Raw genomic sequence first — 25225 nt, 5'->3', positions numbered from 1 at the left:
CACTCATACATGCTAAGTATATGCTCTAACACCCCAACTACAAGATAGATTTATTTTCACAAGCTGGAAATGGCTTAGACATAGAATTAATTCTGCTAGTTAATTATTGTCATCAATAAGAGCTATAGAGCAATTATTCTATTGAACTTCTAGTAGAAGTTCCTCACCAGGTAACTTATATGTGCCCAATGATTCTTTTTAATTTAATGAATCTCAGCTCTTTAGTACTTCTTCTTTTTTTTTTTTTTTTTTGGGTCCGGTCATGGGGCCTGAACTCTGGACCTGGGCGCTGTCCCTCAGCTCTTCAGCTCAAGGCTAGCGCTCTACCACTTGAGCCACAGCACCACTTTCGGCTTTTTTTCTTTTTGCTTATGTGGTGCTGGGGAATCGAACCCAGGGCCTCATACATGCAAGGCAAGCGCTCTACCACTGAGCCACCTTCCCAGCCCTCTTTGGTACTTCTATATGCAATTTGCTCTATGGAGTTTTATTAGGGTGGAGCCTTTCTTATGACTCTTGGCATTCCCTGGTTCTACGAATGTTTCTGGGAGTTTTTTGCTCCCAGCAGAGAGGCTCTACTCACTATGTCCCTATTGCATTGTTTTTGTCTTTCTTTCTTTCTTTCTTTTTTCTTTTTTTGCCTGTCATGGGGCTTGAACTCAGGGCCTGGGCACAGTCTCTGAGGTTCTTTGGCTCAAGGCTAGTTCCTTACCATTTGAGCCACAGCACCACTTCAGGCTTTTTTCTGTGTATGTGGTACTGAGGAATTGAACCCAGGGCTTCCTGCATGCTAGGTAAGCAATCTACCACTGAGCCACATTCCTAGCCTTCTTGCCTTCTTCTTGCCTTCTTGCCTTCTTCCTTCTTTCCTTCCTTCCTTCCTTCCTTCCTTTCCTTCTTTCTTGCTTTCTTTCTTTCTTTCTTTCTTTCTTTCTTTCTTTCTTTCTTTCTTTCTTTCTTTCTTTCTTTCTTTCTTTCTTTCTTTCTTTCTTTCTTTCGGTTGGCTGGCTGTGGGGCTTGAACTCAGGGCCTCAGCTCTGTCCCTAAGCCTCTTTGTGCTCAAGGCTAGAGCTCTACCACTTGAGCCATAGCACCACTTCTACATTGTTTTTGTTTGCGGTTGTTGATTTTTGGTGGTATTAGGGTTTGAACTACAGGCCTGCAACCTGCTAGGCAAGGTACTTGAGCCCTGCTCCTAGACTATGACTAGGTCAGTCACAAGATCTCTTGTTACACACTGGCAAAAGGCCTTTGGGCAGATTACTACACTCTTCTGAGTCTCCGTTAGTTATTGTGTCTGCAAAATGGGAACAAAAATAGACCTTCAAGTCAGCATAACCAGGAAAGCCTCTGATACTTTTATTTTCACTTAACTACCAAAAAGCCAGAAGTAGAGGAATGTCTCAAGCAGTAGAGCTTCAATCTTGAGCAAGAAAGCTAAAGGAGTTAAGGGACAGCCTCTAGGCCCTATGTTCAAAATCCACTATTGGTGCATCCACACACCTACACCCTCACACACACATACACCAAATAGGAGAGTTTTGATGGGTTATGGACATTTTATATGATACATATATGACCTCATGTAATACATGCTTGTTTATATAATAAGGACTAAATAAATAAGAACAATTGTCATTAAAAATCTTTTTTTTTTTTTTTTGTTTGGTCATGAGGCTTGAACTCTGGGCCTGAATGCTGTCCCTCAGCTCTTGGACTCAAGGCTAGCCCTCTACCACTTGAGCCACAGTGACACTTCGGGTTTTCTGGTAGTTTATTGGAGATAAGAGTTTCATGGAGCCAGACACCGGTTGCTCACACCTGTAATCCTAGATACTCAGGAGGCTGAGATCTGAGGATTGTGGCTTAAAGCCAGCCCAGGCAAGAAAGTCCCTGAGACTCTTATCTCCAATAAACCACTCAGAAAACCAGAAGTGGTGCTGTGGCTCAAGTGGTAGAGTGCTCGCCTTGAGCTGAAGAGCTGAGGGACTGTGCCTAGGCCCAGAGTTCAGGCCCCATGACCAACAAAAATAAAAAATAAATAAATTTTAAAAAGTATACATCATTAAGACTAAAGTGATCTCATTTTCATTTTTCCTCATGATTTTTTTTTCTCTCTTTTTTTTCTCATGATTTTTGGCAGTTCCCGAGAGCAGGGTTCCCTGTTTAAAATTTACCTGATATGGGAACTTCAATACCATAAATGGAAAACCAGAATTACTAGCCATAAATAGAAGCTATACTCGTGATGCATGTTAAATAAACTAACATGGGTAAATGTTCATCCATCATCCCCTAAAATCCTTGGCACACATTAGTGATATAAATGTGGTAGAAAATGCCATCTGCTGAGGAAGAACATTGGGCCTAGGTCTCTGTCACTTGACTTAAAAGGGCCACCACTTTAAACTGAGTACTGGTGGCTCACACCTGTAAGTCCTAGCTAATCAGGAGGCTGAGATCTGAAGATCAAGGTTCAAAACCAGCCCAGGCAGGAAAATCCATGAGACTCTTATTTCTGATTAAGCAGCAAAAAACCAGAGGTAGAGCTGTGGCTCCAGTGCCAGCCTTGAGTGAAAAAGCCAAGTGAGAGCACCCAGCTGCTGAGTTCAAGCCCCAGTATCAGCACAGAAAAAGGGCCACATTTTCTTTTCTCTTTCCTTTTTTGTTTGTTTTTAGTTATTTGTTTTTGAGGAGCTGGGGATGAAATCCTACATACTAGGCAAATGCTTTACCACTAAGCTACACCCCCCCCCACCCCAGCTGCAACTTCCTAATGGACCAGGATATTAACAATTTTTTTTTCTAGTTTATATTAGTCATATAATCGACAAAAGTTTTGCCAGGCTCTAATCTAGTGCTGAGGACTCAGAAGTGAGCAGCCATCACAGCTCTGCCCTGGGTGTCACAGTTAATTTGGTGAGTTACTTCATTTTCACAGGAAGCTGTAAGACATGCAGCTCACTGGCTAGTCAGTAATATCTGGGTCTCCCAACAATGTAGCCCTACTGACATCCACATACTTGCTGGAAGTAGCATCTGAAATCGCCATCCTTACCCATTTAACAAGCTAACGTTTCACATGAGCCAATAAATGTTAGAGCTCATGTACAGACAGGGAAAGACGCCTAGATACAAGCAAGTTACAGAGCAGAATGTAGAGTATAAGCCAATTTGTGGTTAAACATGTACGCGCAGGACCAGGTGCTATGCCAAGAATTATTTCTTGTAATTTGCATTTTTTTGAATCGTCAAATGTAACTCTGATAATACTCCTATAGAAGTAAGTTCTACTATTGCGCCCACTTCACAGATGAAAAACAGAAACTTGAACTATATGAAGTTATTTGTCTGGCTAGGCCTTGTAATAAACAAATGAGCGGTGAGTTAAACTCTGCTCTGTCTCTCTCTGAAGACTAGGTTCTCAACCTCCATTTCTTTCAACAGACATACACACGAAAATCTGAAGCATACCAAATCGTTCTAGAAGTAACATTAAAAGAAGATGAGTTTCTGTTCTCTCTCTCTCTCTCTCTCTCTCTCTCTCTCTCTCTCTCTCTCACACACACACACACACACACACACACACACACACACACATACACACAGAGTAGGTTTACTAACAGTAACCTCAAATAATTATTCTTGATTTTTTTTTTTTTTTTTTTAGTAAGTTGTGGGGCTTCAACTCAAGGCCTGGGCACTGTCCCTGAGCTTTTAGCACTCAAGGCTAGCACTCTACCACTTTGAGCCACAGTATAACTTCGGGTTTTCTTGGAGTTAAGAGTCTCACTGACTTTCCAGCCCAGGCTGGCTTCAAACTGCTGTCCTCAGATCTCAGCCTCCTGAGTAGCTAGGATTATAGGTATAAACCAGAGGACCAGGCTGATTTTTTTAATTAATTTATTTATTTTAAACTGGTACTTGGGTTTGAATTCAGGACCAAGCACTCTACAAGTTGAGCTAAGACCCAGCCATTATGCCTGATACATGATGTTCAAACTTTAGTATCCTTAAGATATGCAGGATCTGTGTGTGTAACTGACCATATCCCTTAAAATTCACTCTTAACTTCTTTTGTTCTTTCCTTCTGTTTCTTCCCACAAGACCTGTTATCTGCCTTCTATAAATAAACTCTGTACATGGGGAAAATAAACTTGGACAAAAGCTATACATTCTGGCTGGGCATTGGCAGCTCATGCCTATAATCCTAGCTTTTCAGGAGGTTGATCTAGGGATCATGGTTCAAAGTCAGGCAGGTGAAAAGTCCCTGAGACTCTTCAATTAACCAGTAAAAAGATGGAAGTAGAGATATGGCTCAAGTGGTAAAGCCCTAGCCTTGAGCAAAAAACTAAGCAAGAACACATGGCCCTGAGTTCAAGCCCTGGTATTCACACACACACACACACACACACACACACACACACACACACACACACATGTGTGCACATACAGCTGTACATTCTTTTTTTTTTGAGGGGTGGTCCCATCGTGGGGTCTGAACTCTGGGCCTCAGTACTGTCCCTCAGCTCTTCAGCTCAAGGCTGGCACTCTACCACTTGAGCCACAGCGCCACTTCCGGCTTTTTTTTTTCTGCTTATGTGGTGCTGAGGAATCAAACCCCAGGGCCTCATGCATGAAACGCAAGCGCTCTAGCACTGAGCCACCTTCCCAGCCCCACCCATACATTCTTATCATCTACCCATCTCTCACACAAGATACCATGCTTAAAGTCTCCTTCCCAATGAAATGGGAAGATGCTCCTTGCTGGTTACCTGTTTATGCTGTAAACAACTCTTCCCCAGAGCACTGTGTGATTTCTGCCATCTGAGAGGCAGACAGCGGCTGTGACCCAATGTGTCACCTTCTTCCTCCCTAGAGTTCCATATAAACAGCAGCTATAGCTGCCATGGCTCCTTCATCTTCTTCCTTTCCCTTTTCCTTTTTTTTTTTTTTGGAACAGAGTCTCACTATGTAGCCCTGGGCTAACCTAAACTCACATTCTTTCAAGTCTTTCCAGTTGGGCACTGGTGGTTCGAACCTGTAATCCTAGCTACCCAGGAGGCTGAGATCTGAGGATTGTGGTTGGAAGTCAGCCCGAGTAGACAAATTCTCAACTCTTCAACTCGAATTCACCAGCAAAAAGCTGAAAAATGGAGGAGTGGCTCAAGTGGCAGAGTGCTAGTCTTGAGCAAAAAAGCTAAGGGACAATGTGAGGTCCTGAGTTCAACCCCCAGTACCAGCACATCCCTTCCCCTCAAAAAAAAAAATGTGTTGGGATTACAGGCAGGCATGTTGCCACCATGCCCTGTGAGACACAATCTTTTGAGGAGCATCAGCTACACAGCTCATCCTGACTTTCCACTTTTGTCCTTATCTCAAAAGCAGGTATGAGAACAGGCAGCACTATGGGAAAAACAAAACTGTGTCAGGAAGTTCTGGAAACACTGGGCTAGATGAAATGAATTGGACTTCTCTGGGAAGATTAACAGGCTAGGATTGATTATGAATTTCTGAGCTAATTACACCTAAATCCATAGTGATGGAGACCTGATACCCCCCCACTTTTTTTTCTTGGTGCCCCTTGGAACTTGAGCCCTTGGAAATGCATCTGCAGATACTTGAAAATCCATAGAGATGGACTTTTCAGACTTCATTCCTGGCTGGAGGTGTAGCTTAATGATAGAAAATATAATTAGCGGGCTGTGAATTAGATCCCTGGCCACCACCACCACCACCAAACAACAGGAAAACACAAACAGCTTGGCGCTGGTGAGTCAAGTCCTATCTACTTAGAAGATTTAAGGAACGCAGTTGAAGCCAGCCTGAGTAAGAAAGTCTATGAAACTCATATATCCAATTAACCACCAAAAAAAGAGCCAGAAGTGGAACTGTGGCTTGATTAGTAGAGCACCAGCCTTGAGTGAGAAAGCTAAAGGACAACACTTAGGCAACTGAGTGCAATCCCCAGTACCAGAACAAACAAAAATAAAAGAAGGAAAAAGATCTGGGCACTGGTGGCTCACACCTATAATCCTAGATTCTCAGGAGGCTGATATCTGAGGATCATAGTTCAAAGTCAGCCTGGGCAGGAAAGTCTGTGAGACTCATCTTCAATTAACCACCTAAAACCAGAAGTGGCTTTGTGGCTCAAGTGGTAGAGCGCTAGCCTTGAGCTGAAGAGCTGAGGGACAGTGGCCAGACCCAGAGTTCAAGCCCCACGACTGACAAAAAAAAAAAAAGGAAAAGATACCCACATTTCCAGGTGGTATCTTGGTTCCATCCTTTTCTCTTCAGAATTGCTTTCCTTTTTCGGGAGTGATCTTGGCTTTGAAGCCATTAGTTTATGAGTGTATAAATTTGTCGAATCTGGCCTGTGTTGTAAAAGGTGAGATTTATACACTTTGTAGAGAAACCAGAGTACTAGCCTGTGTAGTATGTGTGGCCCACTACCCTGGCCTCTGAGATCTGTTCCCCTACTCTTTCCTATGATGATGTCTGTGGCATTTTGTGGTGTTTTGGCTATGAAAAGAGTGTGGGTGTGAGAATATGTTTTTGTGAGGGACTCTTCCTAGGCAGACCTCACAGCCCTGCTTAGAATCTAGCCTGCCTAAGATCTCACACTAGGAGCAGAAAACAAGATCATTTGCCAAAAAAAAAAAAAGCCATACCACAAGTGTGGAGGAATAGGTGTTTCTCTGCCTTGCAAAGGTCAAGGATGCTTTGATAAGGATAATTCTGGGTATGGACAGTCTTCCCCGTAGGCCTACTATTTTCTTTGCAGGAGAAGGACGTGTCTAACTTCCTTTAAACACCTACTATGTGTCAGATGATACCCAGGACATATTACAGTCATTATTTTCTTGGACTCCCACAAGCACTCTGCTAGAGAAAAAAATCTTACTAACGTTTGTTGGCAAAGCTACTCCCTCAAGGAATCAGCAGAGCTTGGCGCTGATGGCTCATACTTGTTATCCTCACTACCCAGGAGACTGAGAGATGAGAATCAGGATTTGAAGCCAGGGCTGGGAACATGGCGTAGTGGTAGAGTGCTTGCCTAGCAGGCATTAAACCCTGGGTTCCATTCCTCAGTACCACATAAGCAGAAAAAGCTAGAAGTGGGACTTTGGTTCAAGTGGTAGAGTGTTAGACTTGAGCAAAAAGAATCTCAGGGACAGTGCCCAGGTCCTGAGTTCAAGCCACAGGACTAGCAAATAAATAAATAAATAAAGCCAGCTGGAGCTGATGAGACTCTTACCGTCACTAAACTACACACACACACACACACACACACACACACACACACACACACACACACACACACACACACACACACACACACACACACACACACACACACACACACACACACACACACACACACACACACACACACACACACACAGAGGGACAGAGACCAGGCCCTCAGTTCAAGTCCCAGGATTGGCACCAAAAAGAAAAAAAGGAATCAGTAGACCTGGAATTGTTCCTGAGTCTTTCTGACTTTAAAATGCATGCTCTGAGCACTACCTTGCTCCGTGGGCTGTCTTATCTCTGGTTATACTTTCAGATCTCTGCCCTTCTCATTCCAGGAACATGACCTAGGGATATTGGCCTGTCTTAAGCACTCCTCAAAATTGGTCTCTGTTCTCAGAACTGCTTTGTTTCTTCAGAAAGCTTTCTATGGGGCTGGAAAGGTGGCTCACTGGTAGAGTGCTTGCCTCACATGCATGAGGCCCTCGGTTCGATTCCTCAGCACCACATAAGCAGAAAAAAGCCGGATGTGGTGCAGTGGCTCAACTGGTAGCCTTGAACTGAAGAGCTGAGGGACAGTGCCCAGGCCCAGAGTTCAGCTCCCACCACCACCACCAACAACAACAACAAGGAAAGAAAGCTTTCTAGATCCCCATAATGGATGACTTATCTTCTGAGCCCTCTTCATTTTGTGTGTGTGTGTGTGTATATACAGGGGCTTGAACTCAGAGCCTGAGTGCTGTCTGTAAGCTTTTTCTGCACAAGACTGTCCCTCTAGGGGCTGGGAAGTTGGCTCAGTGGGAGAGTGCTTGCCTCGCATGCATGAGGCCCTGGGTTCGATTCCTCAGCACCACATAAGCAGAAAAAAACGGAAGTGGTGCTGTGGCTCAAGTGTTAAAGCGCTAGCCTTGAGCTGAAGAGCTGAGGGACAGTGCCCAGGCCCAGAGTTCAGGCCCCACGACCAGATCCAAAAAAAAAAAAAAAAAAGACTGTCCCTCTACTACTTGAGCCACATCTCCACTTCCAGCTTTTACTGGTTGATTAGAGACAAGAGTCTCACAGTCTTTTCCTGCTTAGGTAGGCTTTGAACCATGATCTTCAGAATTCAGCCTCCTGAGTGGCTAGGAGTATAGGAGTGAGTGATCCGCCCCTGGCCCTCAGCTCATACTCTATGTCCACTTGGGCCTTTCTGCTTTGGAGAAGAGCCACTATTCTGAGCCCTGAGGGCAAGCAATCTACCAAATCAGCACAGCTGAGTGCTGGAAGGGGACTTCCCTTACTTGTCCAAGGGGAGATGAACCATCGGAGGGCCCAGCATGCTCCCCAGCCTCCACAAGAGGCCTCAGACCTTGGGACTGAAGACAGAAGAAAGGCTGGGAAATGCTGACTCCACGGAAAGTGTGTATCATGAAAAACTCCAGAGAGACAGAGGAAACCGGGAAAGTCTGGCTCATGTAGGGACTGTCCACCCTCCCCCCCCCCAAAAAAAGCTGAGGGCTCAGAGTTAGATTGTAAGTATGTGTGGGCAGTTGATGCCTTTCTAAGGTTCCATCCCTTAGGGCCTGAAGCAGGAATCCGCCGGACCAACTGGGCCACCACACACAGCTGGAGTTGAGGAGGAGGGAATGGGGCCAGCGTGGAGGATATCCTGAGCCAGGACCGGAATGGCAGTTCTCCAGATGGAAATTCAGAAGTTCCTTTACCCAGAGACAGTTGCATCCCTGACCAGGATAAAAATAACCTTTCCTCTTCCTTCCCGCATCATTCCTTTCACCTCCAACTTCCCAAAGTTGGGTCAGATTTGCTGGCTCTGAGAACTTCATCTCCAATGATAACCATCCACCCACTCTCTCCACCACCTTCTCTCAAGTAATACTGGTCACGCATCCATCTGGTTGTTCTAGGTGACTTGCTTGGGAGATTGTCACTTAGATCTACCTTAGGGACCAGGACTGGTCCCTAGGTCCTCAGACTTCATCACATGACCCCATTCCAGTGCACAAGTTGGAGGGTCTTGGCTCTGCTCCTGTCTTGCTGAGGGACCACAGGCAGTGGGTGCATTGCCTTCTATGGGCCTCAAGAGCCTCATCCTTTGGACAGGGTACTAGATGGTGATTCCTGAAGACCTTTTAAATACCTAAACATCCACATGCACATGCTGGATTGCTAAGTTCTCCAAAATCCCAGTGCAAGGCGGGTAAGCAATGGCAGACAGTATTGCTGAGGCAAGAGCCACCACCTTTGCAGGAAAGGGGTGAACTAGCTAACCTCCAGCAGAGCAAGTTGGCCCTGACTATCTCTGCCCTATGTAGGGCTCCCGCCACAGCCTGACCCCTGCTCCCATTGCTCCTTACCTGCCCAGCCTGTGACCCCCTGGCCCTTTCACATGGTGCTCCTGGCCTGGTTTGATTGCTGGGACTCAGTCTCAGTTCTACCACCTGTCTCCCCGCGCCCACGTTCCACCCTGACTTCCTGCCTCCTCTAAGCACTCCACAGCCAACCAGGCCCCAGCAGCCCAACCACAAGCCTCCAGCACCCCAAGCTTCCTGTTGTCCTAGCCCCTCATCCTTCAGCCCCTCAAGGTCCCAGACATCTCCAGGCTCACCCTGAGGATGGCACTTAAGAGGGTCACAGTTGAAGGGAGAGTTTGCCCTGCATCATACACCTAGGTAACAGCTTCCAGGCAGCACTGACCCTCATGAGCAGTGTAGAGCAGCCACAGCATCACTTCACAGAGAAGGCACGCAGTGGGAAAGCTGAGTGGTCCTTTTGCCTCAGTCTGACCACAAAGACAGAATTGTATGATTCAGGCAGAGACAAAGACAATACCGCCATTACGTAGTTATAGTCAAGACTATGAGTGTTACAGTCAGATGCGACGTGATCTGGTTGCTATGGTGGCTGGCAGAGCAGTATACCTGTCATTTTGGGCCACAAAACAGCAGCTTTATTAGAATCACAAGGGGAACTGAGGGCTTACAGACAGAATTCCTCCTGCAGACAGACAGAATGCTGACAACATGCTGGTTTCAGGAGGCAGACAGGACAACCTCATGTCTACAAGAGGCAGAGTGACAGTGCTTGCTAGGCAGTGGACAGAACAAACCCCACTCATCATGACTGACCAGTGGGACATTTCTAGTGCATACAGACCAAGGCAAAGCCACCACCCCAGCTGGATACCAATGGCTCCTGCCTGTAATCCTAGCTACTCAGGAGGCTGAGGTCTGAAGATGGTGATTTAAAGCTTGCCCGGGCAGGAAAGTCTCTGAGACTTTTTTTTTTTCTCCAATCCTGGGCACTGTCCCTGAGCTTCTTTTGCTCAAGGCTAGAACTCTATCACTTGAGCCACAGGGCCACTTCTGGCTTTTTCCTTTTCTTTTTGCAGGTTTGTGGAGCTTAAACTCTGTCCCTGAGCTTTTCAGCTCAAGGCTAGTGCTCTACCACTCAAGCTAGAGTGCCACTTTCGGTTTTCTGGTCGTTTATTGGAGATAAAGAGTCTCACAGACTTTCCTGCAGTGCTGGCTTTGAACCAAGATCCTCAGATCTCTGCTTCCTGAGTAGTAGCTAGGATTACAGGCATGAGCCACTAGTGCTGGACACTTCTGGCTTTTTCTGTTTATGTCGTACTGAGGAATTGAACCCAGGGCTTCATGCATGCTAGGCAAGCACTCTACCACTAAGCCACATTCTCAGCCCCATCTGTGAGAGTTATCTTCAATTAACCACCAAAAATGCCAGCAATGGACTGTGGCTCAAGCAAAAAAGCTCAGGACAGTGCCCCGGCCCTCGTGAGTTTAAGGCCTAGCACTGGCATAAATTAATAAGCAGCCATTGCCCTCATGGAATATATAGCCTGGCACCATTTCTTGCCATAGTTGAAAGATAACCAGCACAATACCCAGGAACTGGGGCAGGCAGCAGACTTGGGACATTTGTACTGCAGTCAGGAGGCAAGAGCCACCCAGCCACAGGCAGGCCAGGAATCTCCATTTGCTGGTGCCAGGCTGAGGGGGGCACCCATCATAGGCCAAGAGCCAGGTCACCAGTGATATGAGGAATGTTGGATGGCCCCTGTCAGGATCAAGAACTGGGCCTTCACCCCACTGGGAGGAAAGTGTAAGTGCGTCACCTCCTGAGTTACACTGAGCCAGCAGGTGGGGGAGGGGAGCCCACAAAGCATTGTTGGGGTTTGGTGGTAGAAGCTGAAGCTGTGTGTACCTCAGTTGCAGAGGGGAAGGGAGGGGGACAGGAAATGGTGGGGGGGAAAGGAAACCTGAGTTGGAAAGTCAGACAAAGAGAGTAACACAGAAACAAAGGCTGAGCGACACAAAGCAAAACCCTTCCTCAGGACAGGGCCCAGGGATGTGGCTGCAGGCCTGGGGCCGGGTCCAGCTGCCCTGGCCTGTGAACCTGGCCCTTCATAGTCCATCTGGGGACTCATCAAAGAGTCCTGGCATTGGAGGTGATAGAATGGGCATATTGTGTGCTTGCTGTACCTAAGGCATGTCCAGCTACCCGTGTGATGAACATTTAGCATCTCCACTGCGAAGTAAGAGACTCAGGGATCCACTAAGGGACCTCTTCAACATCTAGTAGAATGAAATCAGGGAGCTGGCTTTGAGCCCACGACTAACAGACTGCATCCTTCAGCCACCTAACACACCTCCCAGGGGAGTAACTTAGGATCTTAAGTTCTTTCCCACTAACAGTGTGTGTGTGTGTGTGTGTGTGTGTGTGTGTGTGTGTGTGTGTGTGTGTGTGTGTGTATGTGTGTGTGTGTGTGTGTGTGTGTGTGTACCAGTACTGGGGCTTGAACTCAGGGCCTGGATTCAAGGCTAGTGCACTAACACTTGAGCCACAGTTCCACTTCTATCTTTTTGGGGATAAATTCGAAATAAGAGTCTTAGTGGCTTTTCTTCCTGGGCTGGCTTCAAAAGGTGATTCTTAGATCTCAGCCTACTGAGTAGCTAGGATCATAGGCAAGAGCCACAGGTGCCTTTTTTTTTTTTTTTTTGATTGTGGGGCTTGAATTCAGGGCCTGGGTGCTGTCCCTAAACCTCTTTGTGTCCAAGGCTAATGCTCTACCGCTTAAAACACAGTGCCACTTCTTTTTTTTTTTTTTTTTTTTCGGTCATGGGGCCTGGACTCTGGGCCTGGGCACTGTCCCTCAGCTCTTCAGCTCAAGGCTAGCACTCTATCACTTGAGCCACAGCACTACTTCTGGCTTTTTCAGCTTAAGTGGTGCTGAGGAATCGAACCCAGGGCCTCATGCATGCAAGGCAAGCACTCTACCACTGAGCCACCTTCCCAGCCCCAGCTACTGCCTTTTTGTGTGTGTTAATGATCTTGGTAAGGTGGAGAAATCAGCTGGAGCTGTGGGGAAGTCTATCAGTCCATCTCCATCCCCAAAAGGGCCTTCTCTTCTGTAGTGGAATCACCTGTCCTAGCAACAACAGACAGACAGGATCTTAGGCCTGAATGAAGGACTCCAGAGATCTTGACAGGTTGCAGAGGACATTTATTGAGAAGTTTGGTAATCAGAGCTGCTCCCACCTCCAGCTGGGACTTTCTGCTCTCAGAATTCAGACTAAAGTGCGCCTCCCCTTCCACTCACTAGGTGCTGGCACCTCTGAGGCTCCTCCCTAGTGGACTCCTCCTTTCCCTCCTCCCAGGGGCCCCCCTTAGGCACACAGGTGCCCTCAGCAGAGGGTGAAGCGCCTGGCGCTGATGTTCATGCGTGTGAGACCCAGATGCCGCAGCGTCGGGGCCAGGGCCAGGCCGGCCCCAGGCTCCAGCTCTAGTTCCAGTTCAGCCTCGTCCAGCAGCTCCTGGTGCAGGTGACAAGCTTGGTCCACCTTCAGACGGTGCAGCTGGGCTCGAAGCCTCAGCAGCTGTCCTGCCAACTGCCGGTCCTGAGCTTGCATCTCCCTCTGTGGCAGAGAGGGGGCGTGAGCCTGTCTGGTGGGCCTTAGCCATTGTTCCCTGTCCAACATTCTGAGCCTTTCCAATCAATGGCTGAGTCCACAGCCCTCCCTCACCCAGCGTCATCGCTCCCTATGTTTCGGATCTTGCTACATCAATACGGATTCTCAAACCAAGCTAAGGAGCCATTACTAAGCAAATATAGACAAAAGATCGATTAGATCTGGACATTTTATATTTGAGCTTGTTGGGTTGACCACTAATACTTAACACTGTTCTGTCAGATTCTGCCTGTCAGCAGCATCATCAATTCCATTTGTTTGTACTTCACTGTATCTCTGGGGTATAGCAATTTCCAGAATATGGGAGGCCATGTCTTTTGTTATCTAAAATGGGTGGTTCCCTAAAGATTCTGTCTCCTGACTCACAGGAGCACAAGTTCAACAGATTAGATGGAATTTTTTTTTTTCAGCAAGGCTTTTTGAATAAAACACTGGACAAGGGGCTGGGAAGGTGGCTCAGTGGAAGAGTGCTTGCCTCGCATGCATGAGGCCCTGGGTTCAATTCCTCTAGCACCATATAAGCAGAAAAAGCCGGAAGTGGTGCTGTGGCTCAAGTGGTAGAGAGCTAGCCTTGAGCTGAAGAGCTGAGGGACAGCGCCCAGGCCCAGGGTTCAAGCCCCACGACCAACAAACAAACAAAAAAAACACTGGACAAGTGCATTCCTGTTTCTCCTCCCCCCCCCCTCCCCAACAGCAGGGGCACAGGAGTAAGCCCTTGCTGACCTTTCTGGAAGGGGCAGGGAGTCTATTTTTTCCTCTCTACCACCCAGGGGAAGTCAAAGGCCATGTATAAGGCTATCCATGCCAACAGACTCACCAACTCCCGTCGGAGCCACTCAAGGGCAGAATCCATTGAGTCAAAGCCGCAGATGGCCCCAGGCTCCCCTGGTCCAGATCTGGCTTGGGTCCTGCGCCAGGCCTGGCTCTGGACCCTGGCTGTCCACTCCAGATATGAGGGCCGCCGAGTTTGTAGCTGCAGCTTGGCAGTCAGTGCCTTCACAGAATCCAGGCTCTCCTCTTCCTCCTCATCCTCCTCACCCACTGCCTGGAATTTCTGTGGCCCCAGAGACATGGTGGCTTTGAAGTGAGTGACAGGGTCCTGCTGCTACTCTAGGATGACGACAAAGTTGGCAGTGTGGTAGAGGTGGCAGAAGCTAGGAATGAAGAGTGTGCCAGGAAGTGTGCAATGGTAAGTGTTCAAGTGGCTTAGGGAGGCCGAGTGTGCCAGAGTGGGTGAACAGATGGCTAAGTGAGGCTAAGTGTACAAGGACTGGAATTTTCCTGAACTATTAACAGGGGGCCACGTGATGCCAATCCGGATGGGGGCAGGAGGAGCCTTGCTCTTTTGGCCCTTTGGATAAATTTCATTGTCTTTGCCCAGAAGTGGGCTCCAGCTTCCAGAAAGGAAGCTGCTCAGGATAAGGAAAGCATCATCCACACCAGTCTTGGCCCTTCTCCCAAGACTCAAGCCAAGGGACATGGGAGAGGGAGGAGGCTGACTAGCTGCCCCATCTTCAATCACTGCCCTAGCTCTTCAGCAAAAGAACAAAGTTCAAGGGCTGGAAATGTGGCTTAGTTAGTGGTAGAGTACTCATCTACCATACATGAAGCCCTGGGTTCAATTCCTCAGTACCACATAAACAGAAAAAGCCAGAGGTGGTGTGGTGGCTCAAGTAGTAGAGTGCTAGCCTTGAGCAAAAAGAAACTCAGGAACAGTACCCAGGCCCTGAGTTCAAGGCCCAGGACTGGGGGGAAAACAAAAAACATAGTTCAAGCTGAATGCCATTGGCTGTAATCTGAGATACACAGGAAGCTGAGATATGAGGATCACAGTTTGAATTCAGAGCTAGCAGACGAAATCTAAGAGATTCATGTCTCTTTCACCACCAAAAAGCTAGAAGTGGCATTGTGGGTCAAATGGTAAAGTATTAGTTTTGAACAAATAAAGGTAAGGGATAGTGCCCAATGGTGACATGCAAACACAATAAACACAACACATACACACACACACAAGCAAAACAGAGTTTAAAGCCCTGGTCTTAGAGTCAGGAGACCAGGATTTCAGTGATGATTCAAGAGGACTTTGCTCAAATATGAGCTTCTCTGAGCTTCTTTTGGGACAGATCATTGATCTCAAGCCAATTTATTCCCAAGAGGCCTCAGGTTTCCTTGAAAATTGCTGAAAACCTGTCGAAGATGAAAGAACACAGCAGTAGATGGATGGACTCCTAGCTGTCCCTCTCCCTGACCCTCTAAGGGTTTCAACCAGGGCAGTTTTTTATTTTCCTTTTTTGTTGTCTTCAAGTACAGGACCTCATGTTTGCTGGGCAGATGCTTTATATCATCCACATTTTAAAATACAATTCCACATTTTAATTATACAATGTGAAGGAATTCTGTTGTATTTCCATACATGCACATACAGCAGTTCTCTTTTATAAACTTTGTATTGAAGTATATGACACACCTACAGAAAAATGTGTATATCCTAAATCCATAACTTGATGAATTCTCCCAAATTAAACATCCCTGGGTAACTCAGTTCAAAGCACCAGGAAATCTTCCAGGTAGGTGCTCCCTGCCTAAGATTCTCCTAAGATTAGCATACTTTTTTTTTTTTGGGTCCGGTTGTGGGGCCTGAACTCTGGGCCTGAGCACCATCCCTCAGCTCTTCAGCTCAAGGCTAGCGCTCTACCACTTGAGCCACAGCGCCACTTCCTTTTTTCTTTTTGCTTATGTGGTGCTGAGGAATCGAACCCAGGGCCTCGAGCATGCAAGGCAAGTGCTCTATCACTGACCCACCTTCCCAGCCCCAAGATTAGCATACTTTTATTTTTTTGTCCTTTGTGGGGATTGAGCACTGTTCCTGAGCTCTCTTACTCTCCTAAGATTAGCATACTTTTTTTGGGGGGGGGTCCGGTTGTGGGGCCTGAACTCTGGGCCTGAGCACCGTCCCTCAGCTCTTCAGCTCAAGGCTAGCACTCTACCATTTTAAGTCACAGCGCTGCTTCCTATTTTCTGGTGGTAAATAGAGATAAGAGTTTCATAGACTTTCTGGCCCAGGCTGGCTTTAAATTTCAATCCTCAGATCTCAGCCTCCTGAGTAGTTAGGATTACAGGTGTAAGCCCCCAGTCCCCAGGGGGCTTGCCAGTTTTTTGTTTTTTGTGGTTGTGGGGCTTGAACTCTGAGTCTAGGCGATGTCCTGTGGCTGAGCACTTTAGCACTTGAGCCACAGTACCACTTTCAGTTTTCTGGTGGTTTATTGGAGATAAGAGTCTCATGGAAGCCGGGCGCAGGTGGCTCACACCTGTAATCCTAGCTACTCAGGGGGCTGAGATCTGAGGATCCCGGTTCATAGCCTGCCTAGGCAGGAAAGTCTCTGAGACTCCTTTTTTTTTTTTTTTTTTTTTGCTGGTCATGGGGCCTGAACTCTGGGCCTGGGCGCTGTCCCTCAGCTCTTCAGCTCAAGGCTAGCACTCTACCACTGGAGCCACAGCGCCACTTCCGGATGTTTCTGTTTATGTGGTGCTGAGGAATCGAACCCAGGGCCTCAAGCTTGCAAGGCATGCACTCTACCGCTGAGCTACCTTCCCAGCCAAGTCTGTGAGACTCTTATCTCCAATAAAACCACTAGAAAACTGGAAATGGTCCTGTGGCTCAAGCAGTAGAGCGCTTGCCTTGAGCTAAAGAGCACAGGGATAGTGCCCAAGCCAGAGTTGAAGCCCCACAACTGACAAAAAACAAAAAACAGTCTCATGGATTTTTCTGCCCAGACTGGCTTTGGACAGAGATCCTCAGATGCCAGCCTCCTGAGTACCTAGGATTATAGGGACAGAGATCCTCAGATGCCAGCCTCCTGAGTACCTAGGATTATAGTAACTTCTCAGTTTTGTTTTGTTTTTTTAGGTGGTGGGGGCCTGAACTCTGGGCCAAGGCACTGTCCCCTAGTTCTTCAATTCTCTACCACTTGCACCACAGCACCACTTTGGGTTTTTCCTGCTTATGTGGTGCTGAGGAATTGAACCCAAGGCCTCAGGCATGCAAGGCAAGTGCTCTACCACTGAGCCTCCTAGCCAGTTTTAAGAGTTCCTTTTTCTAGGTTGAAAAGCCAGTGAATAGAATCTTTCAAAACACCGGACTTGGGTCATTGTTTGGACAATTTGACAGGAGACTCAGGTGGTTCCGGGTCCCTGAGGGCTGGACAGGAACAGAGGAGCTCAGCTTGAGTAGAGCGCGCCCACAGGCAAGACTTCCAGCTGTGTAAGGGGGAGGGGCACCAGCTACACAGCTGCTTGTATTTAAGGTGGACCAAGATATTTCCCCTACCCAAGCTTCAAATGTAGGAGAGGAAGCAGGAAGTTCCCAGTTTGTGGGAAATCTACACTTTCCCCTGGGGTACAGGGAGAAAATAGGCTCGTTGTTCTTTTTTCTCCTTTTAAGTCAGCGGGAGTGCCAGCACCCCCAAGCCTTCAAAACCCAGTGCCTCTTGAAACCCAAGCTATGGGTTAAAAGGCATCTGGGCAAGAATATTCTTCCCATTTCACAGATGATGACATTGAGATTTCTTTAATAGATTCTGGCTCGGGTTCTGCTAAGAGTTAACTTGGCTCGGAGTGGAAAACAGGAAAGCGGTGCGGGGGGGGGGGGGGGCCCTTCCTCTGAGGGACCTCCTTAACAGCTTGTCCTGCCGGCCTCGCCAGCTGCCCAGCCAGTTCCTGTCCCTTGCAGAGCCGAGCCCGACGCCGTGGGAGCCGCGTCCTGCTGGGCCTCAGGGCCCCGGGTGGCCCCATGGAGTTCTCGGAGCTGATCTACACCGGCCGGGCCCAAGCCGAGCTCCTGCGGGGTGGGGAGGCGCCGCGGCTGCGCGGCACGCTGTGTGTCACCGGGCACCACCTGCTGCTGTCGCCCGGGCCCCAGTCCACTCCGGACCTGTGGCTGCTGCTGTTGCGTAGTGTCGACTCGGTGGAGAAGCGGTGGGGCGTGCAGGGGGCGCCCTCGGGGTGCAGGAGTCCCGGGGCGGGGGTGGGGGGCGGGGCAGCGCAAGGGGGAGCTGGCGCCCTCCCGCAGTTACGTCCGAACCAGAGAAACTTGTTCCCTGCTGTGGGGGAAGGGGAGAGGAGGCCACTAAGCCTGGGTCTGCCCACCGCAGGGTCGCAGGCGACTCGGGCACCATCACCCTGCGCTGTAAGGACCTGAGAGTACTGCAGCTGGATATAGAGGGCGTGGAAACGACGCTGGACATCGCCCGCTCCATCGAGGTCTGCCAGGGCGCACCCGGGCCCCTGAGCTACCCCACTCCCATACCGCGGTGGGGTGGGGATAAAGGCGCTACTACTGTGCACAGGGGCTCCGGACCCAGTCATTCCCGGGCACCGCTAAATGGCCCCAGGACGCAGGGCGGCGCTGGAGGGCCGCGGGCGAGGCGACCCCAACCTTGCCTAGCCCCTGACTTCCCTCCCCAGGCGCTGTCCTCCCTGGAATCGGTCATCACCTCCTTCCCGTTCTTCTACCGTCCCAAAGGCCTGAGATTGGGCGACGCCTGGCACTTCCACCCACCGGAACGCTACTACAAGCGCGTGGCGCGCGAGGTGGGCGCGGCCACGGGGGCCTGGGGAATGAGGAAGCGCTGGGTCCGGAAGGGGCGCCGGGGCAGGGCACTCTTTGGGTGCCCTAGACCCTAGCCTCCGCCCTCCCTGCGCCGCCCGCAGACCACCGCGTGGCGGCTGAGCGAAGTGAACCAGGACTTCAGCTTGTGCCCCAGTTATCCCCGAGCGGTGATCGTGCCCCGCACGGTGGACGATGACGCCCTGGCTCGCTGCGCCCGCTTCCGCCAGGGAGGCCGCTTCCCGGTGCTCAGCTACCACCACGCGCCCACCGGAACCGTGAGCCCGCCCCTCCCCAGGCCCAGCCTCTCACCTTCCTAGCGGTTTCTGCCAAACCACGCCCCCGGGTGGCCAGGAGAGGCCCCACGCTGGCCCCGCCCACCTTGCTTCCACTAAGTTCCGCCTTCCACGGGCAACTGCATCTTCTCCAACTCTGGCTCTGCCTCTTGCTCTCTTTTGGTCAATCCGGAACCCGTCCATGGTCTACTTATAGGTCCCACTGCCATCCTGCATCACCTTCCCAGACTGGGTGGGAAACCCTATAGAGTTCTGCCCCTGCGTTCCAGTCAGTCCTTGCCAGATCTAGCCTGCTTTTGTGTAGACCCACCCAGGGCCTCCTTGAAGTCCAGTTGCTGAATCAGGTCCCTGTTCACAGGTTCTGCTCCGCTCCAGCCAGCCACTGGCTGGTCCCCAGAAAAAGCGTTGTGCTGAAGATGAGGAGCTGCTTGCAGCTGTTCTGGCCTGTGTCCCCCCTGGGGCCCGGGGCTTCATTGTGGACACAAGATCAGCCCAAGCTGCCAAACAGGCCCGCTTAACTGGGGGGGGTACAGAGGCTAAGGCTGCCTACCCTGGCTGGAGGCGGCTGCATCGACCCCTGGAGAGGTAGGAAGAAGCCATCTTCTCCCATACTTTTTCCTGTGGGACTTCTTATGGTTGTGGAGTGGGGTCAGTTCTGCCAGGCCCCTCAAAGACTGGTAGGCCTTTCTAGTGGCCATCCCACCAGCTGGCCATCTCCACTTGCACAAGTGAGTTATCTCAGTCATAAGTACTCCCGCTCTACCCGGAAGGAAAAAGTACCTTTTATGTTACACTGAATTTGGCCTTCTGGAACAACCAACACATACATACACACAAATTGAAGGCTGTGCCCATTCCTGATCTCCATCTCTAGGTGATGGTAATGCCAAGAAGAGATTCTGGGGCTACTTTTTGTCCTTGGGGGGAGTAGACTGCTTCCCTATTCATATTTTTTTTTTGTTTTTTTGCCAATACTGGGGCTTGAACTGAGGGCCTGGGCACCGTCCCTTATCAGTGTTTTGCTCAAGGTTGATAAGCTTTTGAGCTACAACTCCATTTATGGATTTCAATTGGAAGCCAGCCTGTTTGGCTGGCTTCAAACCTTGATTCTCAGAACTTGGCCTCCTGAGTAGTTAGGATTACAAGCATTAGCCACTAGGGCCCAGAATCACTTTTTTTTTTCTTTTTCTTTTCTTTCTTTTTTTTTTCACTCATCGTTGAGCACAGAAACTGCCATGGTAATTAGTGCAGACACAACGGAGCTCAGCAGTAATTGGGCAACTGGAACTCAATAAGTGGCCCTCTCAGAAACTGGGAGGAGCTTCCCCTGAGAACAGGATGCTTTGGCTGAGAACTGAAAGAAGAGTTCACTAGAAGGAGAGAGGAGGACATTGCAGGAGAAAGGAATGTGAACATGTGGGTACAGAGTCTGGTTGTCTGACCTGTTGGGAGAACAGCAGGCACTACTGGGTAGAAGGAAGAATGCAGATATCAACTGGGAAGAGAGATGATGAGCCTGACCTAAGGATGGGAGAAGAAGGCAAAGGTCTTGGCTGTCATGTTTATGAATTTACACTATACTAAAGGCAGTGATGAGCCACCATAGGTGTTAACAAGGCTGAAAAATTGCCAATAGATTTTCTGGGAGGAGATTACTATTGCCCTGAGCAGTTTCTGGGGAGTAGGAACAGATACAAAATCCATAATGTTGGTGTTTCTTAAATCAGGAAGCAGTATTGTTACCATTAGACGAGGGTACATTAAGGGTAATTGGGGTTTTCCAGGGCATTCTATTTCCCCAGGTAGTGCTGTGCCCTTCCTCAAAGGGTCTTGGGTGTCCTTCAGCAGACTGGGGAGTCCTCAAGGATACTGAATCATTATTAGTTAGTGCTTGTTGGTGAATTGTGTGTCCCGTGAGATTGGGCTCCCAAGAGGGTCCTGTAACCTTCTACCAGACTGGCTCCAATGAGGGTGCTGTGTCCCACTCTAAGAGCATGGGCTGCAGAAAAGGATGACCCGATTTCCATTTGCTTAGGGGGCGACCCCTCCAAGAGAGCTTCGTGCGCTTGGTGAAGGCTTGTGGGGACACAGAGCAGAGCATGGACCTCTGGCTTAGTCGGCTAGAGAGCTGCCACTGGCTGGCACATGTGAAGGAGGCACTAACCACCGCCTGCCTGGCAGCACAGGGCATGGAAAGGTAAGGCTCCTGTCCTGTGAGGAAGAGAATTGTGCAGGATGGGCACGGTTCTTAACCCTGGCACAAAACCAGGAATCCATAAGCAAGTAGCATCTAGCACTAGCTTATTCCTGGCTTGGCCTGGCCATGTAGGCAGAGGTGTTGTCACTATGGATGTGGCCTGGGCCCACAGGGAAGGAGCCTGCATCCTGGTACATGGGACTGAAGGCACAGACAACACCCTACTGGTGACTTCACTGGCTCAACTCATCCTGGACCCCTTGAGCAGGACCATGACTGGATTCCAGGAACTGGTGGAGCGGGAATGGATCCAGGTATGTGGCCACCCAGCCTCAGCCCTGTTCCTACATCAAAAAACACTACTTCCTGGTGCCCACTACTCTGCCACTTTCCCCAGGCTGGCCACCCCTTCCAGCTGCGCTGCGCCCACTCGGCTTTCTCCCACACTCGCCCCAAGCATGAAGCACCCACCTTTCTTCTCTTCCTGGACTGTGTGTGGCAGCTGAGTCGCCAGTTCCCACTGTCACTGGAGTTTGGGGAGGGGCTGCTGTTGACACTATTTGAGCACGCCTATGCCTCCCCTTTTGGTACCTTCCTGTGCAACAGTGAGAAGGAAAGGTGAGCCATGGGGATGTAGTGGGGGTGGGGGGGCGGAATAGCAGGGCTAAGCACAGGAAGATATCTGCTGTACCAACATTATTTCATTACAAGTATTTTTCCCTGCCAGTGAATTTCCTCAGAAAACTTTCTGTGTGAGTACTAGGGTTTGAACTCAGGGCCTTGTATGTTCTTAGTTTTTTTTTTTTGCTCAAGGCTCTTTTTCTCCTCCTCCTCCTTCACCTCTTCCATTACTTCTTCCTCTTCCTCTTCCTCTTCTCTTTTCTTCTTCTACCCCTCCCCCTCCCCCTCTTCCTCCTTCTTGCCCTTATTTGCTGGTTATGACAGTTTCATGGACTTTCCTGCTACTGTGGCATTTTTTTTTTCTAAAATGTGTTTTATTGGATGATTTCCACTAATTTTGGTTCATAGTGCTTTTAGTGATGTTTCCTTCTGAAGGAATATCCTTCTGTAAGCCTCACTTTTCCTCCTGGCAGAGGACAGTGGAGCAACCAGCACATAACATTACCGTTTGTGAGCTGGCACCTGGCTCATGCCTGTAATCCTATCTACTCAGAAGGCTGAGCCCTGGGGATTGTGATCTGAAGCCAGCCCAGGCAGAAAAGTCCCCATGAGACTTTATGTCCAATAAACCAGTAGTGGAGCTGTGGCTCAAAGTAGAGCACTAGCCTTGAGGAAAAAGAGTGAGCTCAGGGACAGTGCCCAAGACCTGAGTTCAAGCTGCATGACCGACAAAAACAAAAAAAAAACGTTTGTATATGGCTAAAATCACTGGCAATTTTTATAGCATCTATGATGTAGGAACTGGGGCACTGCAGTCAGGCACTTCTTCCTGTGCTTCCTTTTCTTCTGGAGAGGGATAAAGGAGATCATATTCTCATAAGGAGGAAAGCAAGGTTGACTTTAAACCATGATCCTCAGATCTCAGCCTCTTAAGTAGCTAGAATTAGGAGTGAGCCACCAGCACTCCTACCAGGTTTTTTTTTCTTTTTTTTTTTTTGGGTCCAGTCGTGGGGCCTGAACTCTGGGCCTGGGCGCTGTCCCTCCACTCTTCAGCTCAAGGCTAGCACTCTACCACTGGAGCCACAGCGCCACTTCCGGCTTTTTTCTTTTTGCTTATGTGGTGCTGAGGAATCGAACTCAGGGCCTCAGGCATGCAAGGCAAGCGCTCTACCACTGAGCCACCTTCCCAGCCCTCCTATCAGGTTTTTGCTATCAATATTTACAAATCATTTGTGTGACCTGACTCATGCATTTCTCCAAGTGTGTGTCAGCTTCCCATTACTATAGCAAGATACCTGGTATAATCAATTTATAGAGAAAAGGCTTATTTTGGCTCAGTTTTGGAGGGCTTAGTCTGTTTGGTGGACTCCATTGCTTTCTGTAATGGTGGGGAGTGTGTGGAGCTCTTCTAATGGCTGGGACTCAAAAAATAGGAAGGGATCAGGCTGGAGATGTGGCTCAAGTGGTCAAGTGCCAACCAAGCAGCATGAGGCCTTGAGTTCAAACCCCAGTACTGGAAGAAAAAATATAAAGAGGAAGGGACTGTTTTGTGTATGTGTGTGTGTGTGTGTGTGTGTGTGTGTAAATGTGTCTCATCTTATTCTGGGTATTTGTTGTTGGTTTTGGAGCTTGAACTCAGGGCCTGGGCACTGTCACTGAGCTATCTTGCTCAATAGTGCGCTACCACTTTCAGCCACAGTGCCTCTTCAGTTTTCTGGTGGTTATTTAGAAATGAGAGTCTCATGGACTTTCCTGCCCTAGTTGGCTTCCAATTGGGAACCTCAGACCTCAAGCCTCCTGAGTAGCCAGGATTACAGGCATGAGCCACCAGTGCCTGGCCCAGGGTATTTTTCTGATAACATGAAGACTTCTCACAAAGTCCCATCTGTGTGTGCATGCCAGAACTCAAGGCTTTGAGCTCTAGCTTGTCTTTTTTGTTTCAAAGCTCTACCATCTGAGCCACAACTCTACTTCCAAGACCTACCTCTTAAAGTCTGAACCAGGCTAGAGACCCAGCCCTAAAACATGAGGCCTTGGGGAAATAATACATATCCATGGTACACATTTGAGTAGCTAAGATGTATAGGCATGAGCCACTACTGCCTCGCTCCAAGCAGCATTCATGGGTTTGCTTGTTTTTTTTTCAGTCTTAGAGCTTGAACTCAGGGCCTTGGGCACTGAGCTTCTTTTGCTCGAAGCTAGTACTCTACTACTTGAGCCACAGCACCACTTCCAATCTTTTCTATTTATGTGGTACTGAGGAACTGAATCCAGAGCTTCATACATGCTAGGCAAGCACTCTACCACTAAACCACATTCCCAGCCCTGCTCTACCACTTTGAGCCACAGTGCCACTTCCAGTTTTCTGGTGGTTAATTGGAGGTAAGTCTCACAGACTTTCCTGCCCAGGCTGGCTTCGAATCACGATCCTCAGATTGCAGCCTACTGAGTAGCTGGGTTACAGGCATGAGCCACCTGCATCTGGCTAAGCAGCTCTTCTTGACAAGCTAAACGTTTTTCCCTCAGAACAGAACTGCTTAAGGAATAGTTTTATCTTGTTCCCATTGTTAGTGTCCACTACAAGGTCTAACTAACAACGTTTGCAGGAAAAAGAGTGTCTTCCCCAGAGCAGCTGTCAGCCTAAGTAGGGGTTCCCTTCCCCACCATCCAAGGGCATGGCTGGGGCTGAGAGCTCATTCCTTCGTTCTCTACAGATGCCTTTGTGAAGTGAGGACTCGAACACACTCATTGTGGTCTGCACTCAACCAGGCAAAAGAGCAACGAAAACTCCGGAACCCACTCTATGTCCTCAATCCCTTGACTATCTGGCCCTCAGTGGAGCCCCAAAGCCTACGGCTGTGGCAAGGTGACCCCCTGCTTCCCTCTGGGAGTTCTCCCCTATGGTCAGAGTCCTTACCCAACTTCTTCTTCACAGGAATGTTTCTGCGATGGAGCCGCCCACCAGAGTCTTCAGAAGTAGTATGGGAGAAGGTGTGGCAGATAGTGGCAGAAGGGGAGAAGACAGAGGGTGCTCAGCCAACAACCTCAGCCTGAGCCCTCAAGCCTGGCTCCTGGAATAGCAGCTAGGTGATCCTACGCCCCTCCAGTGCTTTGACCCTGGATGAGGGTGCCTGCAACCCAGGTTAGCCCAGAATACTGAAGTTTAAGTGTTCAGAGTGTAGGAAGAGACCTGAATAATAATAAAGGTATCCATGATTGGCATCAACTTGCTGCTGTGTCTGCTTGGAGGAAATATAATGAGATA

The 25225-nt window shown here is 49.0% G+C and overlaps 3 protein-coding genes across 3 annotated transcripts in view; 1 reads left to right on the top strand and 2 right to left on the bottom strand.

Annotated features, from left to right (window-relative positions):
• Lck (LCK proto-oncogene, Src family tyrosine kinase) overlaps positions 1-9693 on the bottom strand; it is a 31501-nt gene extending 21808 nt beyond the window's left edge. The window contains exon 1 of the mRNA XM_070008982.1: positions 9609-9693. The gene's annotated coding sequence lies outside the window, so the exon portion shown is untranslated. The remainder of the gene's footprint in view (positions 1-9608) is intronic.
• Positions 9694-12758: 3065 nt separating this feature from the next.
• Positions 12759-14490, bottom strand: Fam167b (family with sequence similarity 167 member B). Its single transcript, XM_070008708.1, has 2 exons — positions 14059-14490; positions 12759-13187 (listed from the first exon to the last, which is right to left on the bottom strand). The coding sequence occupies exons 1-2, from the start codon at positions 14311-14313 to the stop codon at positions 12957-12959; spliced, it is 486 nt and encodes a 161-aa protein (XP_069864809.1). The 5' UTR covers positions 14314-14490; the 3' UTR covers positions 12759-12956.
• A 3465-nt stretch (positions 14491-17955) lies between these two features.
• LOC138817983 (myotubularin-related protein 9-like) lies at positions 17956-25186 on the top strand. Its single transcript, XM_070008762.1, has 10 exons — positions 17956-18215; positions 18392-18500; positions 18705-18830; positions 18951-19124; positions 19501-19727; positions 21178-21339; positions 21512-21653; positions 21737-21957; positions 24675-24826; positions 24896-25186. The coding sequence occupies exons 1-10, from the start codon at positions 18031-18033 to the stop codon at positions 25012-25014; spliced, it is 1617 nt and encodes a 538-aa protein (XP_069864863.1). The 5' UTR covers positions 17956-18030; the 3' UTR covers positions 25015-25186.
• The last annotated feature ends 39 nt before the right edge of the window (positions 25187-25225 follow it).

This window comes from Dipodomys merriami, unplaced genomic scaffold, assembly GCF_024711535.1.
Source record: "Dipodomys merriami isolate MVZ:Mamm:240054 unplaced genomic scaffold, mDipMer1.0.p SCAF_71, whole genome shotgun sequence".
Taxonomy (NCBI): domain Eukaryota; kingdom Metazoa; phylum Chordata; class Mammalia; order Rodentia; family Heteromyidae; genus Dipodomys; species Dipodomys merriami.
The sequence above is the reverse complement of the archived record's forward strand: the minus strand, read 5'-3'. Positions and strand labels throughout refer to the sequence as shown.